We start from the raw sequence: 17,166 nt of genomic DNA, 5'->3' as shown, positions 1-17,166 counted from the left end.
GCAAGATTGTTGACGCTCGTGAGGGTGTGAGGATGCTCCGGCCCCAGCACCTTCTCTCGTATCTCTAGGGCACGTCGATGCATTGACTCTGCCTCCTTGAACTTGCCTTTGTGTTGAAGAACCGATCCAAGGCTGTTGACACTTGTGAGGGTGTCTGGATGCTCCGGTCCTAGCGCCTTCTCTCGTATCTCTAGGGCACGTCGATACATTACCTCAGCCTCTTGATATTGCCCGAGACAAAAATAGCTACCGCCTACTTTCGACAATAGCCCGACATCGACAAGTTCATCTGGCGTTGTCTTGACTGTGAGGACGTACTGTGCATGTGGAAGGTATCTCATCCATATCTCTTTGTTCTCATGCTTGGGAAACGGATAGACTTCTGCAAGCTGCCGTAATATTTTTCCAACCCAGTCATTCATATTCATGTCTCCTTTTTCTGCCAACCAGTTCAACATCGCAAGTTGGACGAGCCGGTGCACGTCATATGAGTCGGCCTCTTCCCGTTCTGTGATAAACGCATACGCTTTCAGAGTTCCGAGTGCTTCTTCCACTTTGATCGGTTCGGCTGGAGGAAGGAGAGATTGTGGGATATCTTTCTGACACAGAAACGACATGAATTTCAGATAATCAGCAGCCAGAGGATCATGTTCCTCAATTTGATGAAACGAGACCAGCCAGGTGGCGGTAATGGAGTTCTTGGCTCCTTTGTATCGGAATCTATCGTCGAAGTCTCTGCTGAGCAATTCAGTCATATTCTTGTCGCTTGACTGGCACAGATTCAGGTATTTCGTCGTAGTTATCCGCTTCTTGGCCATGTATGCAGATGCCTGCCTTATGGCGAGAGGCAAATAGGCGAGGACCTCGAGCAGCTTTGCCGTGCCCGCCATGTCGCGTACCTGGGACTCGTTCAGATACTTGCACAAGAGACTGAGCGATTCATCTTTGCTCATTTCGCCGACAATGAGAACATTTGCATCGGGGATATCAAGTCTGCTTGCGATCTCGTGATTCCGTGTCGTGAATAGAATGGAGCCGTTCCGGTTGGATGGAAGATAGTTGACGAGACCAATGTCGTCATCAAAGAGAAGATCCGCGTCGTCGGCATTGTCAATAATCAAGAGCCAGCTACCGGTATAGTCACTCAAAGCTGTCTTCACGAGTGTCTTGACGTCTGCGTTTTTCATATTGATCCCGTCAATCTTCAGTAGTTGGCCAATTTTCATGTAGGCGTTCTCGAGACTCGTCGCATTCATGGCTGGAACCCAAAAGATGGAGCAGTCTGGATGCTTGTCACGGATCTGAAAGGCAACCTCGAGCGCAACTTGTGTCTTTCCGATCCCACCAAGTCCGACGACCGCAGTCCATTGGCAGATATCTTCTTCTACGCTCGGGGGGACTAATTCGAGAAGCCGATCTAGGATTGATTTGCGGCCGACGAAGCTCTTGTTTCTCTCAAATGGCACCGCGAAGTGAACAGCCTCTATAAACGCAAGAAACTTGTCATCACTGGAACGAGGTAACAATATCTTAACCAGCAGAAAAATACCAACCTGTTCGCCTCTCCGCTAGAGATGAGACATTGGTCCACAAGGAGTTGATTTTCCTACCAGGTAGATCTTTACCAACGAAATTTCGAACAAAACTGTCGATAAGCGTCTCGTTCTCAGCCAGGTAGTTTCGAGTATGTGTGGAGATTTCGCTGTGTTTCTCCCAGTCTGACAAAGTGATATCTTGAAGCCCTCGATCTACATTGAAGCGGTAGTATTGGCCATCATCTTTGAAACGATTCTTCAGAATTGCTGCTACTTTTCGGGATGATGCAGCCATTTCTTTTAAGGGTTCCATGATATCGAACATGTTGCCCTCGATCGTGACAACATCTCCGAGGCCTGTGCCAATGCTGAGGATGCGCATCTGGCTACGTTCTGGGAATTGCCGCTGGCCCTCATCAATCAAAATATCGCACGGGTTGTTGTACCTGAAGCTGGAATCGATGAACTCGATCTCATCGCCGCCGATCCTTATAGGTTCGAAGAAAGACGTTGCCGCTGTTGTCGCGCGTGCAACCTCCCACACCTTGCAGGCAGCGAAGGTAGCTGATGTGTCGTATGTTCTGAAAAGAGTCGGCAGAGTATCAATATTGCCCTTTGTAGTTGCCAAGACAACTCTATGATGGATGCATGAGCTCGAACGTCACATCACATCCATTGGTTTCTTGACGTACGTCTTCGTGCAGGTCTGGTCCCGGAAGAGCATTTCACTATGTGGACATGACTTCTCAGATGATTGCCCTTGGCGCCGGTGAGATCTGCACTCCACCTCTGGGCAAAATTTCCCGATTGTCTGCTTGATAGCGTTCTCGAGGGCTATAGCAGAAAAGGCCCCAGACGTTTGCGCAGGCGAAGAAGAGGTTGGTTTTTTGGCAAAGGCCTGCTGGGCGACGTTTCGATATGCTTGTATACATTCATCGACAGTCAACCCCAGCCTCCCAAGCATTATCGCAATGATTCTGTGTTTATTCGATATTTCGTTAGCCAGGCTAACCAAGCAGATCTCTAGAACTGATGGCGGTACCCGCCTGTGTTTGTTCCTCCGATCAGATCAAAGCAGTCACACGGTCGGGGGACATCTTCGAGGCCTTTGGCATCGCGTATTCTCTCCATGATATGCTCCAGAATGAGGAGGCTTGAGATACCTCGAATGCCTCCCCCGTCTGCAATTGAATTAGTAAGGTCAATAAACCTGGACGGAAGGCATCATTACCAAGAGACAGAAGTTTCAGCGGCTCTTGTGGAGACATCTTAAACAAAATTTGTTATCGTTCTCAAACAATAATGCGATGCTCGGGAATTCAGTGAGATCTTAAAACGAAAGCAAAAGGCGGGGACATCTTCGACATCAGATATACTAGGGTAAGCTGTCCAATCAAGGACCCCCAACCAAACCCTGCTTGAAATCTCCAAACTTTCCGCGTAATGCCAGGTCTCCTTGAGCTGCAATTGGCTCGGACGTCTCTTAGCCATGTTGGCGCCTCGCAGAGCCCAGTGCGATCGTTTGTGAGCTTCGGATTAATAGTTCAAACCATCTCGCCTTCCCTCGTTGCGTAAAGGCTCTCCGAAGGGATCAGGAGGATATTGCTGAAAGGCACCTGGTAGATAGTAGTGCCTACTATGCTCGGGATTTGACTGACGAGGGTATCAAAATTACAATTTTTGCTATTTAATTGATTCATCCGCAAATGATGGACATGGCATGGACAACCAAGAATTTCCGCTGGCGAGAAGTTGCTTTGTAGTGCGGCTCACAACTGCAGACATGCATGGGTGAGCTAAAGTCACCAATGGTGCGTGCACTAAATTAAGTGTACACTGATGTAACATTGTGCGTCTTTTCCCGGTAATGTGTCGTTTTCGCTCTAGGGTTAGAGCAGAGAGACTTTCAGACCTATGTAGCTTGATATTCTCCATGTATCCTAACTGCACATAGAGTCTCGCATCCGGAAACTGCTAGCTATCATGGGAGAGACGCTTGTGACGCCTATGGAGCCATTCAAAGTCTGTCTGGAACAAACGAAACAGGCTCCGGTAGCTTGAATGACAAGAGATTACTTTCTCACCAGACCTGGCTTCGCTGTGCTTGCCGCGGCGCAGCCACATCTATTTCATTCTTTGTATGCCTCGGGGTCCCAGATGCATCGATCTGACTTCTTATGTCAACAGGTCGCTCGTGGTGTGCTCGATATAGCTACTAGCCGTGTAATGAGTTATTCAATATGAAGTTGAAGGGTTCCAGAGATCAAATGGACGTGAGATATTGTCTTTTTCCAGAGCCAAACTCGAGAAAGCTGAAAGTGGCGTCCAATAATGTGCTCGCTTCTGCTTGATCTCAACTGTAGCTGTCTGAACTTCTTCCAAATCCATGTTGACAGACCAGCTGTCGGAGACTAATCTAAGGGTTAGGTAGGGTTTGGTCCCGGCCCAGTCGGAAGCTTTCCTTGGCCTGAACTTAATTCTGTCGAACTGCGGGCCATTCGTGAAAAGATCAGCAGAAGCATGAACTCGGGGACTCAACAAGTGTGACGCTCATCGCGATAACCTACAGAGCTCATACAAAATAGGTAGAGGTAGTAGAATTCACGGGGGTTCACATGTCAGCGAAACGAGCTGCTCAATCTCGTTTCCCAAGCGAGACTGCATTAATCAGATTAACCAATCTGCGTGGACTGTCACTTCTTGGCCAAGCCGGTTGTTCCGAGAACCGAGCCCGTTCGTTTAGATCGTATTTTCCGTGGACCATTTATTACTCAATAAACGAGACCAATCTGTTGGGTTGGACAGTTGATTTTCGGATTCAGGTAGCTCCGGATTAATCGCCAGGATACTGTTCTCTTGGCCGTAGGTCAACGAGAACATTCTTGAAGCCATTTGATGCCGATGAATGTCATATTTGCCGGCCAGGCAAGATATCCTGTCGATGCATCAACACAGTTAACGCGATTTTCTGTACTTTCTGCTCCGCAATGCACGTGGAGAAAGTCTCCGACCCCGACATTAACCAGCCCAAGGGCCGGGACATAACAATTCCGCTCTCAACGACAACGCTCTCCTTTCGCGATGTCAGCCCGGTCGATGTCCAGGTTAGGGACTTGACGGTGCAATTCAACACTACTCCGCCAATATGGCAGGATCCGAGACAGCTGCTACGGTGGAATCGGAAACAAGAGAGCAGCTACAAGACGATCCTCGATGGTATCAATGCGCACATGCCGGCCGGATCGCTGACGGCCATCATTGGCAGTAGCGGTTCTGGCAAGACCTCGCTGCTCAATATGATGGCCGGCCGAATGGAGTCATCCCGATTGAAGGTTTCAGGTTCAACGACGTTCAATGGCGATCCGGACATCTCCCGAATCGGCAGCGCCTACGTGATGCAGGAGGATATTCTTATCCCGACATTGACCGTTCGGGAAACACTTCAATATGCCGCGGAGCTTCGTCTGCCGCCACCAATGACCGCTGCCGAACGGAGAGACGCCGTTGAAGACGTTATCCTCGAGCTAGGATTGAAAGAATGTGCCGACACGCGCATCGGTAACAGTGCGCGCAAAGGATGCAGTGGGGGTGAGAAGAGACGGACAAGCATCGGAGTGCAAATGTTGGCCAATCCTTCGGTCTTGTTTTGCGACGAACCTACAACTGGTAGGAGGATGAGTCCACCACAAACAAGTTTATTCATATATTGACTGCGAGTCTAGGTCTGGATGCCACGAGTGCGTACCAGATTATCCGCACTTTGAAATCACTAGCTCAGGGCGGTAGAACTGTGATTGTGTCGATCCATGCTCCTCGATCCGAGATTTGGAATCTTTTCGACAACGTCATTCTGCTGGCGCGTGGAGGATCAGTCTTGTATAGCGGCCCGGTTGCCGAATCGCTGCCCTACTTTGAAAGTTTGGGATATTCGCTACCCGAGTTTGTAAATCCGGCAGAGTTCTTGATCGATCTTGCAGCGATCGACAATCGAACTCCGGACCTGGAGAGTGCCTCCCTGGCTCGTGTGGATGCACTTCGGCAAGCATGGAAGTCCAAGCTCGAGAAGTCCGGCGTCCACACTGGCCAGGAGGCAAGAATCAACCCGTCGTCCCCTCCAATCAAAGGGCATGTGAGACCGGCTCAGAGGGTCCCGTTTACTCAAGAGCTCAAAGTTTTGACATCTCGCACCTTCAAAACCACGGTCCGAGACCCAATGGGCATGGCTGCTAGCCTGTTTGAAGCTGTATTCATGGGGGTTATCTCTGGATGGATCTTTTTACAGCTGGACAAAAGTCTGTCTGGCATTCGATCTCGTCAAGGAAGCCTCTACACGGCCAGCTCCTTGAACGCATATCTGGTGCTGACATACGAGGTCTTTCGGCTCAGCATTGACATCCGATTGTTTGACCGGGAGCGCAATGAGGGCGTGGTCACCGTGCCCGGATTTCTCCTGAGCCGGCGTGCGGCTCGATTTCTCCTGGAGGATCTCCCGGTCCCTATCCTGTTTGCTGTGATCTTTTATTTCATGGCAGGATACCGCCGTGAGGTAAACACCTTTTTTGTCTTCTTGGGTATCAACATCCTTACCCATTACATCTCCATGACCGTTGCCGCCGTGGCCATCGGCGTCTCCCGAAACTTCGCCGGAGCAAGCGTTGTCTCCAACCTCACCTTCACCCTCCAAACATTTGCATGCGGCTTTTTCGTACAGGCCAACCAGATTCCCGTATACGTCCGTTGGCTGAAATGGATCGCTTATAGTTTCTACATTTTTGGTGCGCTCTGCGCAAACGAGTTCATCGGTGTGAACGGCCCAGAGTATGGCCAATTCTACGACTGTCCGTATTCAGACGATCCCCTGGATCCGGCGTGCAAGCAATACACCGGCAGATTCATCATGCGAAGCTTGGGACTCCCTGATAATTGGATCTGGAGACCCTGTGTGATCTTGACGGCCTTCATTTTCTGCTTCCTGATCCTTTCCGGGCTTTTGCTGCAGTACAACAAGTTTGCTCTTGGAATGGCGCAGGCGCGCAAGAACGAGGGGGATCAGTCTAGTGCTCACAAACAGCCGGAGACCAGACCAACACAGGAAGTCCGTCCCGTAACCATCTCGCTAGACAAATATGCCCTGGATGTCAAGCAGCGTGGGTTTCCCTGGCAGCCGCCGAGAACGAAAACGATTCTGAAACCCGTGACCACCGAGTTCCGCCCTGGCGAATTAAACGTGATTATGGGCCCGTCCGGAAGTGGGAAGACCTCGCTTTTGAATTCGATTGCGCGTCGGCTTCGAAGCTCTCCGACTACCGAGTACCAAGTGCATGGAAGCATGTCGTACAACGGTGCCATTCCTTCGGAAGATGTGATCCGCTCTGTGACTTCATTCGTTACCCAGGATGATGATGATCTGATGCCTTCGCTGACAGTCCGGGAGAGCCTGCGCTTTGCGGCCGGACTCAGGCTGCCACGCTGGATGTCTAAGGAGGAGAAGGATCGACGGGCAGAGGAAGTGCTTTTGAAGATGGGACTAAAAGACTGCGCGGACAACCTCATTGGGAGTGAGCTAGTCAAGGGCATCAGCGGTGGTGAAAAGAGACGTGTGACAATCGCCATTCAAATCCTAACAGACCCTAAGATATTGCTTCTGGATGAGCCAACGTCGGGTCTCGACGCGTATACAGCTACTTCTATCATCGAGGTCCTCAACCAGCTGGCAGCGGAGGGCCGAACCCTAATTCTCACAATCCATCAATCGCGGTCAGATGTCTTTCAACATTTTCATAAACTGCTCCTCCTAGCACGCGGTGGACACACCGTATACGCCGGCAGAGGCGCGGATATGATCCCATACTTCCGGTCTTTGGGATACGAATGTCCAAGCCAGACGAATCCAGCCGACTTTGCCCTGGACTTGATCACCGTCGACCTTCAGCAGGCAGATCGGGAAGCGATGACGCGGGAACGTGTCCAGCGTCTGATCGACGCATGGCAGCAGAAACCGACTGAGACCGGCGAACAGAGGTCGCAAATCGCAACACCCGCGGAGTTGGGCAGTCTGATGAAGCAGATGCATCCGTTCCGGGTGACATTCCCGATTGTGTTTTACCGGTCGGCATTGAATTTCTTCCGGCAACCGGAGTTGCTCATGGCACGGACGTCTCAGGTGATTGGCATTGCCATCATCATGGCGCTATTCATTGCTCCTCTGAAGAACGATTATCCGTCCGTCCAGTCACGGATGGGTACCATTCAAGAGTTTGCTGCAGTGTATTACATTGGTAAGAATCCTTCTTCCCATTCTCCCTTCATTGACGTAGCTAAAATCCGGGGTCAGGGATGCTACAAAACATTGCCGTCTTCCCGCCTGAGCGCGACGTGTTTTACCGCGAAGAAGCCGATTCCTGCTACTCGGCGGAAACATTCCTCCTTTCCTACACACTGCTCGAGCTGCCCTTCGAGGCAGTCACATCCGTCATTTTCGGCGTCTTCGCCGCCTACGTGCTCAACCTAGAAAAGAGCGTCCGGATGGTCTTTGTCAGCGCCTTCAACTGCTTCGCCATGGTCAACTGCGGCGAATCCCTCGGCATTGTCTTTTGCACCGTCTTCGACCACATCGGCTTCTCCGTCAACGTTACCTCTGTCTTCCTGTCCATCGCAACAATCATGGGCGGCGTGTTGATTCTCGATCTCAACGACGTACTCCAAGCGATCAACCATCTCTCCCCCGTGAAGTACGTGGTGGCCAACCTCGCGCCGTATGCCATGCGCCATCAGACCTTCACCTGCACCGATGCGGAACGGTTGCCGAATGGCCACTGTCCGATCGAGACCGGGCAGCAGGTGCTTGAGTTGTATAACTTGGACAAGAATCCGAGGTTGAACGTGATGGCCTTGGGGATCACAGTGATCGTGTACCGTCTGCTGGCGTATGCGCTGCTCAAGGTCCTGCGCTGCCATGGTACCTGGGTCCGATTGAGGAGGCTGTGGTCCAAGTTGTCCGGGGAAAAGCAATGAGCATTGTTATCCTTGAGAGTGCTGTCTGCATAGTAGAAATGAAACAATCTTCATGCATGGACGATGAGCATCATTATTCTTTTCTCGTTCGATACTTGAGCTGACCCATACGTAAATTTCAGTAGCTGTAGACTAATCTATCTCCTGCTCAGCTGATCGGATTGCTCGCACAAAGTTCTCCCGAGATGCATGTCAATAAATGGCCCTCAACATTCATACTGCAGATTATTCACATCGGCTACAAGGGTGTGAAACTGTGAACCGTGATCCCTGCAGAATTGGCGATGACGCGATTTGCCATCCGAAGATGACCCCCCACTTCGCCCCCTTAGCCGCCCGCACTAACGGAAACACTAGGCCAAAGGACGTTAATCGACTGCCTTCAGACTTGGTCCAGCTCTAAGCTCAACCGGGTTAGCTGACTGCCCAGTACAGTATCCGGTGACTTTACGTGCACACTTAGCTCCTCTAAGTTGACACTAACCAGAGGCTTAAGTGAAGTGCTCTAGCCCTTGCTCCTGCTTAACCTGGTTAGCTTGATGTAGCCTTACGGGAACTCTCAACCTCAGAACCTGATGAGGATAGGTCGCGCTTCTGCTTCGAGTCTAGGCTCGAACTCTGTCAGTGATTTTTTCCCTCCAGGCTTTACCGTTTCTGATCACTGTCGATATTTTCCGATCGTGATTTACCCCACGGTTCCCACTAGTTAGATTTGCCATGGAAAATTGATGCTTCGTGCGAGCACGTTTGGACAAAAGCTATCAACAAAGATTTTTAGATCGGTAGATTAATTGCATAGACGCGAATTGCCTCTTGCCTCTGTTTTCTTTCTGATGAGAAAATTTTTTTTTTTTCTTTTCCTTCCGTTTACCGTCTCGACATAGGACTTCGCCCTGGCGTCCCAATCGTTGGATAGGCTGATTGCCGATACTGAGGGCATCAGAACAATGGCCGACGACGATAGACACAACAATAATAAGCAGCTCCACGTAGAGCCTGGGAATGATGGCGGCGAGCGGGGAAGAGAAACGCCCGTGGACGAAGATGAGGCCTTGCTGGTATGTCCCTAGTACTCAGCAGATAAGGAGCAGGAGGCGCGGGGCTGACGTAGCGGGTTGATAGGAAACGATGGGTTACAAACAAGTGCGTATATTCATTCGCCCAAGAATGCCTTGTTGGAGGGATTGATCTGACCGAATCGCGCGCGCAAAGGTCCTGCATCGGTCGTACACATTAGCTGAGAACTTTGCGACCACTTTCGGTAGCGTCAATCACTCGCTGATCGCCGAGCGCAAAAGCTAATCCTTGTATCAGCTGCTTTATACTTCATCGGAGGAGTTCGTGTTACCTTCAGCACGGGCATTGCTAGCGGGGGAAACCTAGCTTATTGGTAAGGTCAACCAGAGTGGTCGGACACGAGTCGGAGCCTAACTCTTGTCCGCAGGACGAGCTATCTGGTCACCCTCGTGTTTACCTTCATCACCGCCGCTGTCATCGCCGAGGTCTGCTCGGCCTCTCCATCAGCCGGGTCGATTTATCTTTGGGCCGCCGAAGCAGGAGGGCCGAAATATGGTCGTTTGCTGGGCTTTGTCGTCGCGTGGTGGAGTACAACGGCCTGGACGACATTCTGTGCCAGTAACACTCAGGCAGCCGTCAACTACATGCTTTCGGTAGGAATCGGATCCCATTGGCTCAACGGAGCTTGCAACTGACCATGTTCAGGAAATCAATGTCTTCAATCTCGACTTTCCCACCACCACCGACGACGTCAAGTTCCGTGCTGTTCAGTGGATATGCACAGAAGTATTGCTGGCGTTGGCCGCGCTGGTCAACTTCCTCCGACGTGAGTGTTCAATCCATTGTGTCAAGTGCGACTCTGCTAATTGCCGTCTAGCTCGTTACTTCCGTTACGTCTTCTACCTCTCCTCGGCCTTTGTGCTGTTGGATTTCTTCTTGAATATCATTTGGCTGCCAATCGGCACAGCCAGGACTTGGGGTTTCCGCACCGCGGAGGAAGCGTTCCTGTCGAGGTATAATGGCACAGGTGCCCCGGAGGGATGGAACTGGTGCCTGTCGTATCTTGCCACTGCAGGAATTCTCATCGGATTTGATGCCTCGGGTCATGTAGCAGAGGAGACCAAGAATGCTGCGGTGTCGGCGGCGCGAGGTATCTTTTGGAGTACCGTTGTCAGTGGTATTGGAGGGTTGTGCGCCATTATTTTGTTTTTATTCTGCGCGGTAAGTCTTCATCGGGCTTAGGGCCGTGAAAATTGGTTGCTGATTCTGATTCTGTAGCCCGATCCGGAAACTCTGTTCTCTTTCGGCGCTCCACAGCCATTTGTACCTCTGTACGCGGTTGTCCTGGGTAAAGGGGGTCACATTTTCATGAACATCGTCTGCGTCTTCACCCTTTGGTGTGTAAGTAGCCCTCACTTGCAGACCCCCCCCCCCCGGTGCTGAGCTGATGAATCTATCTCCAGAACACTGCAATTGCAATCGTCGCTTCGTCCCGGCTTGTATTCGCCGTGGCTCGAGACGGCGTGCTCCCGTTCTCGGGTTGGGTCTCCCGCGTGTCCGAGTACGGACAGCCGATGAACGCAGTCATTGTGGTCTGGGCAGTCGCGTCGCTCGTCACCTGCACCATTCTTCCTTCCTCGGTGGCATTCACGTCCCTCATCTCGGCCGCGGGTGTTCCCACGGCTGCCGCTTACGGCCTAATCTGCCTCGGTCGAATCTTCCTGACCCCGAAAACTTTCCCCAAGCCAAAATGGAGTTTAGGAAAATTGAGTAAACCATTCCAGATCATCGGGATTTTCTGGAACGGATGGATCGTGGCAGTGCTCTACTCGCCATATACATTCCCGGTTACGGGAGAAACCTTCAACTGTGAGTTTTCGTGCTCTATTGGGTACTTCTTGTTGGAATGCTGACGAACGGGATTTCAGATGCCCCTGTCATCATGGGTGGAGTCACCATCTTTGCTCTCCTTTCGTACTGGTTTACGCCGGAGGAAGCCTGGTTACCACGGAAACGCATCTCTCATTTCATCGAGAGCAAGGGGGCTGCGGAAACGACAAGGGAGGTGCAAAGCTCATAACCTTGATAGACTTGCCATTTGGCTATTATGAATAGATAGATGCCGCTATCTAGACAATCCCTAGACGGATTATTTCGGGTGTTTTATCAAGGTACTTTAGGGAATATTCCGTTTTAGAGTACAATTGTCGCCCGAGGCCAAAGAGCAACCAAGGACTAAGCAGTGTACACGACCAATGGGAAGAAATGATCAATTTCGGCCGTTGCCGGTTGAAGAGAATCACAATGCCCTAGCTTCTATACAAATCACAAAGCCGAGTATATCAGGAAGGGGGCTACTTTCGTACTTTGGAGATTGAGACCCAAGATTAGACTGGGGTTGATACCAGCTTGCTCGATATTTTCGATAGAAAATGAGTATAGACATGAGTATGCAACAGTACGCGAGAACAGGTGAAGGCAGGGGGTTACACTCGTAAACGGCTGTATGATTGCTAGCTGGCGCTGACATTCTTGCTCGTAAAGATACAAATCATCGCCATTTATACACACTTTCCACCATCAACCACAAGATCCGTCCCATTGATAAACCTGCCCTCATCACTTGCCAGGTACAAGCACATATTCGCGATATCCTCGACATCGCACAGCCGGCCCAGCGGCACGTCTTTGATAAACTTGGCGCGGTTCTCGGGCGTATCTTCCATGCCGGTGAACATGGAGAAGAGCCCGGTGGCGGTGAGCAGAGGGCAAACGTTGTTGACGCGGATGTTATGCTTGCCGAATTCAGCGGCGAGACCTTTGGTTGCCTGTAAGCCATCGCGAGTCAGTCCATCAGGTTCGGGCAAGGATTGTTTTGGTTGTTTTTTGGTGAGAAAAACTCACATTGGACACTGCTCCCTTGGACGAATTATACCAGACCAACCCAGGACGGGGTCTTTGCGCACCCGTCGAGGAGATATTGATCACGGAGCCGCCCTGGCCTTGCTCAACCAACCGCGGCATAACCGTCTGGACGGCCAAGAAAATGCTCTTGACGTTGACGTTGAACACGCGGTCGAATTCTGCCTCGGTGACTTCTAGAGTCGGCTATAATAAACTCATTAGCATCCCAACTGTAGAAAATACTGCGTGACGATCCTAGAGTGGAAATCTCACCTTATTCTTATAGCTTGTCCCGGCATTGTTCACCAGCACATCTAACCGACCAAACTTTGTGAACGCAAGATCAACGACAGCCTTCCAGTCCTCCAAATTCGTCACATCGTGCTTCTGGAAGACAAGATTCGATGGATTCGACGCAGCCACCTGCTGGCCTTGTTCGACATTGATATCGGTCAGGATGACTTTGGCACCCTCTTCCCCAAAGCGCTTGGCGATGGCGGCTCCGAAACCAGAGCTACCTCCTACATGATGTCATCTCTGTTAGATCTAAATATTTCCTTTATTCTTCTTAGGGGGGTTTAAAAAAAAAGGATGGTGGACAATACCAGTCACAATCGCAACCTTGCCAGCGAGTCTTGTTCCTTGAGGCATGTTTGCAATAACTTTTAATGATCTCCGGATTGATGTCCGACAGTCTGTTGACTTTTGTCGGTATTAAGCTCTCAGGGATTTTCTGGGGAATTTATACCCCGCAAATTTACACGAGCTTTCAATTTCGCGGGGTTTATCCATTCGACAGGGACTTGTCAGGGTCGGAGTTGATGCGGGACAACCCCGACGTTCGCATCGATCTCCGAGAGCGCATCCGCATGGACCATTTCCCAGAGAGCTTCTGTTGATCAATCGAATGGCGGCTTGCCCTGGTAGCCGAGCGGCTGGGGAAGAAGTGGGTGTGTGGATTGATTGGCAAATGGGAGAACATGACACGCGTCGTTGGTCCAAGTAACTTACTCTTCTTGGATAGATGGCATTTTGATTGCTTACCTGCTTTCGCTGAAAGTTAGGGTTTCTCGGAACCCAATCCGGTCCACCCGCATATCGGCTACTTGTCCGTACCTGAGCTTTTGATTCGGTCTCTTCGGACATCCAAACCTCAGTGCCTTTACATTCTGGAAAAGATAAACGAGTAGCTTATATAGATGCAACATATACGGATCGACCCGTAAATGCTTTGTGCAATTCTAAGTATAAACTACTTACAATGAAAAGTGAAATCATGACAGATGTTCAGTCGCGCCTGCTAGAGGGCGAGCGAAAGAAGAAGGAAAGAAGAAATAAATAAAGAGGTAAAGAAGAAGAAAAATAAGCAGTCATAAGTTACATCGGCTTTCATCGCAACGGGTGACGACCTGCATATTTTGTGCCGAGAAACCTGCCAACCTTGCCTTACACCATTGTGGTCTTGGTGGTAGTCGAGGTCGATGTCAAAGTAGTGACCGTGCTGAAAGTTGGCGGCATGGTAATCGTTGGTGCACCATTGTCATCGCAGAGAACGACATATGTCTTGTCGACCTTGACAATGTTGTAAACCACTTCTTCTTCAATCGTGGTTGGCGTCGGCTCAGGTGTGTTGGTGGTGGTTTGTGCGACATTAACGGCCTGAGCATGGAAGGGTTGACGGATGTTCGAGGTGTCAACGATATGAGCGACTGGAGCGGTGGAGTCCGGGGTCGGAGTGGATGTGGAGGTGGATGTAGTTGTTGGCTCCAGGCCAGACATAACCCACGTCCTGGCAAGATCATCCGCATATTTCGTTGCCCGCTCGGGTCCGCGCTGGATCGGCACCTTACCCGGAAGCCCCGCAAGATCCAGAAGGACGTTCTCAGAGTTCAGCACGTCGGGAACTTCGAATTTGCACTGGGAAGCCTCGTTGTCGCTCTGAAGCGTGAACACCGGGCAGTCCTCCACCTTGCCAGAAAGGTTGGTGCAAGTGTCGACGGCCTGTTGCAATGTGTCGGGATTCCAGCCCTGCATGAAATCGCCGTGGTAGCCGCAACCAGTGGGATCTCCCGTCGAGAAGATGAATTCTCCCTCCTCATCTTTGAAGGCATATGTGTTCACGATGGTCTCGAAGAACAGGCCAGGCAGCCGCGTCTCAAAGCCTTCGGGGCAAGTGCCATCCATGACCAGGCTCGGATAGGCAACGTGCGATTTGTGGTCGTCCGAGTCCGTATTCTTGCCGTCCCAGCAAGACGGGAACATCAACTCTAGTCGAAGACCGTCTGGGCAGTTTTCGTCGAGGAATTGTTTGGATGGCATGGTGTGGCGGTACAGCGACGGCTCGGGTGCTTTTTTATAGTTCAAGCAGTTGAATCCCAACGCTTTCTGCGACAGCGCAAGCTGCGACACCTGATCACCCGACCACGAAGACTTGTCGGGATCAGGGACGGGCCACGGGAAGTCGCGCAGATACTGGTCGCCTGCAATCATGCGGAAGTTCTGCGGGAACGCCTTGATATTATCTCCATTCAGCAGATAGTAGACCAGCATGCCTCCCACCGTTTCAACCAAGGCAGTCGTGCCGTTTGTGTATCTAAAGTACAGGGCGGGGGTCCAATACGCAGAAAGGTCCTCTTTGACGCCGCAAGAGGTGCAAGACCCGGCCATGAGCTGGGCGTTATCGGCGCCGGGGCCGAAGTCTGCAGAAAGTCAGAGGACAAACTGCAATTAGGGATCTATCATGGAGAACGTACTGTCCGAGCCAAAGATAAGATGAACGTGGCTTCCAATCCCGCCAAAGGCTTGCAGCGGGTCAAGACGAGCAATGCCGCTTTGCGCGCGGCATGGCAGTCGCCAGAAGGCCTCGGCCTGTGCGGCCCATGTAATCAGAGCTGCAAACGCAGTCTGCAGGCTAATCGGAGGTTTCATCTCTTTAATCTAGAGGATTCAAAGCTGGAAAGAAGAATGAGCGGTCTGGATCAGATAAGTGAGAAGCAAGCCAGAGCAGTCCGCGATCGATCTACGACCACTCGTCCGGCGCTGCCTCGATTGGGACCAGCCGAAAGGCGCAAAAAGTCACCGTCGCTGGGAAAGGTTATGGCCAGCAACGACTTTGGATCACGAAATGCGATGGGCTCAAAGAATGCGGTGTCGCAGACTTTGGGCAAGCAAGGAGTGGCACAGCAGTCGGAGAGACACACAGTGTCGATTTCAAAGGAGCGACAGAGGAGCGAACGAGTGACTGTCTCTACTGGAGAGAGCGAAGGCGAAAGGAGCGACTCAACAGACGATGTTCAAATCGACTGTCGCGGGGAATGCGAAGCGGAGCAGGAGGAGTAAAAGACTGGAGAGACGAAACTATTCAAAATAAAGACCCATGAGGCAAAAGAAATGACGATCCGTACAATGCGCTGAAAGGAACAATGGATCCGCGAGGCTCTACCTTGCTGTTGATCCAAGGTCCCACGTCCAAGGACAAGCGGATCTCGTTGAAGAAATGTATTTGGTATGCCCTCACGTCAATCACGCAGACGTGCGGGCACCACTGAAGATGAAGGCCGGCATCTTCACGGCCCACGACCAGTTTAATGAAGCTGAAATGCGCCGCGGTTCCAGGACGGCCACTATCGTTTGGAATCATATTGTGATGGGCTCACCAGGCGCCTGGAGTGGAGCAGTCCAAGCAACGGTCATAACTGCCAGGGGTGAGATATGTGTATTACGATTTCATGGAAAGAGTAATACGTCAATTAGTTACAAGAACCCGTTCGGGTCTAACCTAAATCAGCTAATGAGCTACATCTCTCTTCTTTCATTGGCTTGATTTACGATGATGTTCCTGGTAAGTATAAATGGCATTTGTATGGTATTGGTAATACATCTTTCCAGAGCTTCTCCCCTTTTGGCTAACCTCAAGCAGACGATGACCCTGGCCTGTCCAAATGCTCCAACCAACGCTCGCTCTCATACCTCCCACCCAAACTATGGGCCGATCACCAACCCCTGGACCCCTTCATATGTAATCCACGGAAAATTCCTGAACAAATGACTCGTATCTGGTACATTCTTGTCAACCCTTGGCACTGTCGGCCTCTGTCCGTGGTTTTGAGAATGGAGGGGCCATTTCGTGAATCCAGGTTCAGCTCTTTGTGCAGGCCAGTATCACCAGCTAAAGTGCCAACAATTTCATTGACTTCGTTCTTATCCTTTGTTTGCGAGTGTACAATTCAGTGTGTCCACCGCAGTGCACCATACGGGTACGGAATGTTTGAAATGAGTCTCATACCGCGAAAGTCAAACTCTAAGATCCATAAGCGCTTTTGGCAGATGCAGTATTCTTTAGTTTACGGAGTTACTCCATCAGCTATTGCCATGGACCAAGAGGCCAAGACCCAAGATGTTTTTTGGAATACAGATTACAACTTCACCTGGCCTCGTGTCGAGACTATGGAGCAATAATTCGCCATAATATATTATTTTTGACCGCTGACAATAAGGACGGTTGGGCAAATGTGCCGCGGATTCGCGGAGTACAAAGCTCAACGCAATACGAAAAATTTCCAGGACTCCGCCGATCAGCGAAGTTTTCGAGAAAATTGGGAGGCTTGGAGCAACGCCAAGTCGTCCACTTATCTTATCGCAAGAATCGGCCCATCCCAAGTTCTTCAAACGGAAAATGGCCATTTGGCCTGCACTA

At 50.8% G+C, this 17,166-nt stretch overlaps 6 protein-coding genes across 6 annotated transcripts in view; 3 read left to right on the top strand and 3 right to left on the bottom strand.

Moving 5' to 3' along the window:
• VTN49DRAFT_7176 (uncharacterized protein) overlaps positions 1-2,803 on the bottom strand; it is a gene marked incomplete at both ends in the record, with an annotated part of 3,601 nt that extends 798 nt beyond the window's left edge. Inside the window, 5 exons of the mRNA XM_069415416.1 lie at positions 258-1,483; positions 1,554-2,170; positions 2,228-2,512; positions 2,578-2,716; positions 2,767-2,803. Coding sequence (XP_069265216.1) covers positions 258-1,483; positions 1,554-2,170; positions 2,228-2,512; positions 2,578-2,716; positions 2,767-2,803 — 2,304 coding nt within the window. The remainder of the gene's footprint in view (positions 1-257; positions 1,484-1,553; positions 2,171-2,227; positions 2,513-2,577; positions 2,717-2,766) is intronic.
• A 1,719-nt stretch (positions 2,804-4,522) lies between these two features.
• On the top strand, positions 4,523-8,549 carry VTN49DRAFT_7175 (uncharacterized protein; the record flags this gene model as incomplete). The annotated part of the gene is made up of 3 exons (XM_069415415.1): positions 4,523-5,201; positions 5,258-7,813; positions 7,870-8,549. 3 exons carry the CDS (start codon positions 4,523-4,525, stop codon positions 8,547-8,549), a joined length of 3,915 nt encoding a protein of 1,304 aa, XP_069265215.1.
• Positions 8,550-9,496: 947 nt separating this feature from the next.
• Positions 9,497-11,646, top strand: VTN49DRAFT_7174 (uncharacterized protein; the record flags this gene model as incomplete). Its single annotated transcript, XM_069415414.1, has 10 exons — positions 9,497-9,607; positions 9,672-9,692; positions 9,762-9,810; positions 9,864-9,939; positions 9,994-10,219; positions 10,272-10,392; positions 10,444-10,787; positions 10,845-10,967; positions 11,030-11,435; positions 11,495-11,646. The coding sequence occupies 10 exons, from the start codon at positions 9,497-9,499 to the stop codon at positions 11,644-11,646; spliced, it is 1,629 nt and encodes a 542-aa protein (XP_069265214.1).
• Positions 11,647-12,127: 481 nt separating this feature from the next.
• On the bottom strand, positions 12,128-13,121 carry VTN49DRAFT_7173 (uncharacterized protein; the record flags this gene model as incomplete). Its single annotated transcript, XM_069415413.1, has 4 exons — positions 12,128-12,394; positions 12,471-12,674; positions 12,744-12,991; positions 13,076-13,121. 4 exons carry the CDS (start codon positions 13,119-13,121, stop codon positions 12,128-12,130), a joined length of 765 nt encoding a protein of 254 aa, XP_069265213.1.
• Positions 13,122-13,916: 795 nt separating this feature from the next.
• VTN49DRAFT_7172 (uncharacterized protein) lies at positions 13,917-15,398 on the bottom strand (the record flags this gene model as incomplete). The annotated part of the gene is made up of 2 exons (XM_069415412.1): positions 13,917-15,169; positions 15,224-15,398. 2 exons carry the CDS (start codon positions 15,396-15,398, stop codon positions 13,917-13,919), a joined length of 1,428 nt encoding a protein of 475 aa, XP_069265212.1.
• Positions 15,399-15,434: 36 nt separating this feature from the next.
• VTN49DRAFT_7171 (uncharacterized protein) lies at positions 15,435-15,809 on the top strand (the record flags this gene model as incomplete). Its single annotated transcript, XM_069415411.1, has 1 exon — positions 15,435-15,809. The coding sequence occupies one exon, from the start codon at positions 15,435-15,437 to the stop codon at positions 15,807-15,809; it is 375 nt and encodes a 124-aa protein (XP_069265211.1).
• Positions 15,810-17,166: the final 1,357 nt, after the last annotated feature.

The sequence above is a fragment of the Thermomyces lanuginosus genome (genome assembly GCF_041956635.1).
Source record: "Thermomyces lanuginosus strain ATCC 200065 unplaced genomic scaffold VTN49scaffold_42, whole genome shotgun sequence".
Taxonomy (NCBI): domain Eukaryota; kingdom Fungi; phylum Ascomycota; class Eurotiomycetes; order Eurotiales; family Trichocomaceae; genus Thermomyces; species Thermomyces lanuginosus.
The sequence above is the reverse complement of the archived record's forward strand: the minus strand, read 5'-3'. Positions and strand labels throughout refer to the sequence as shown.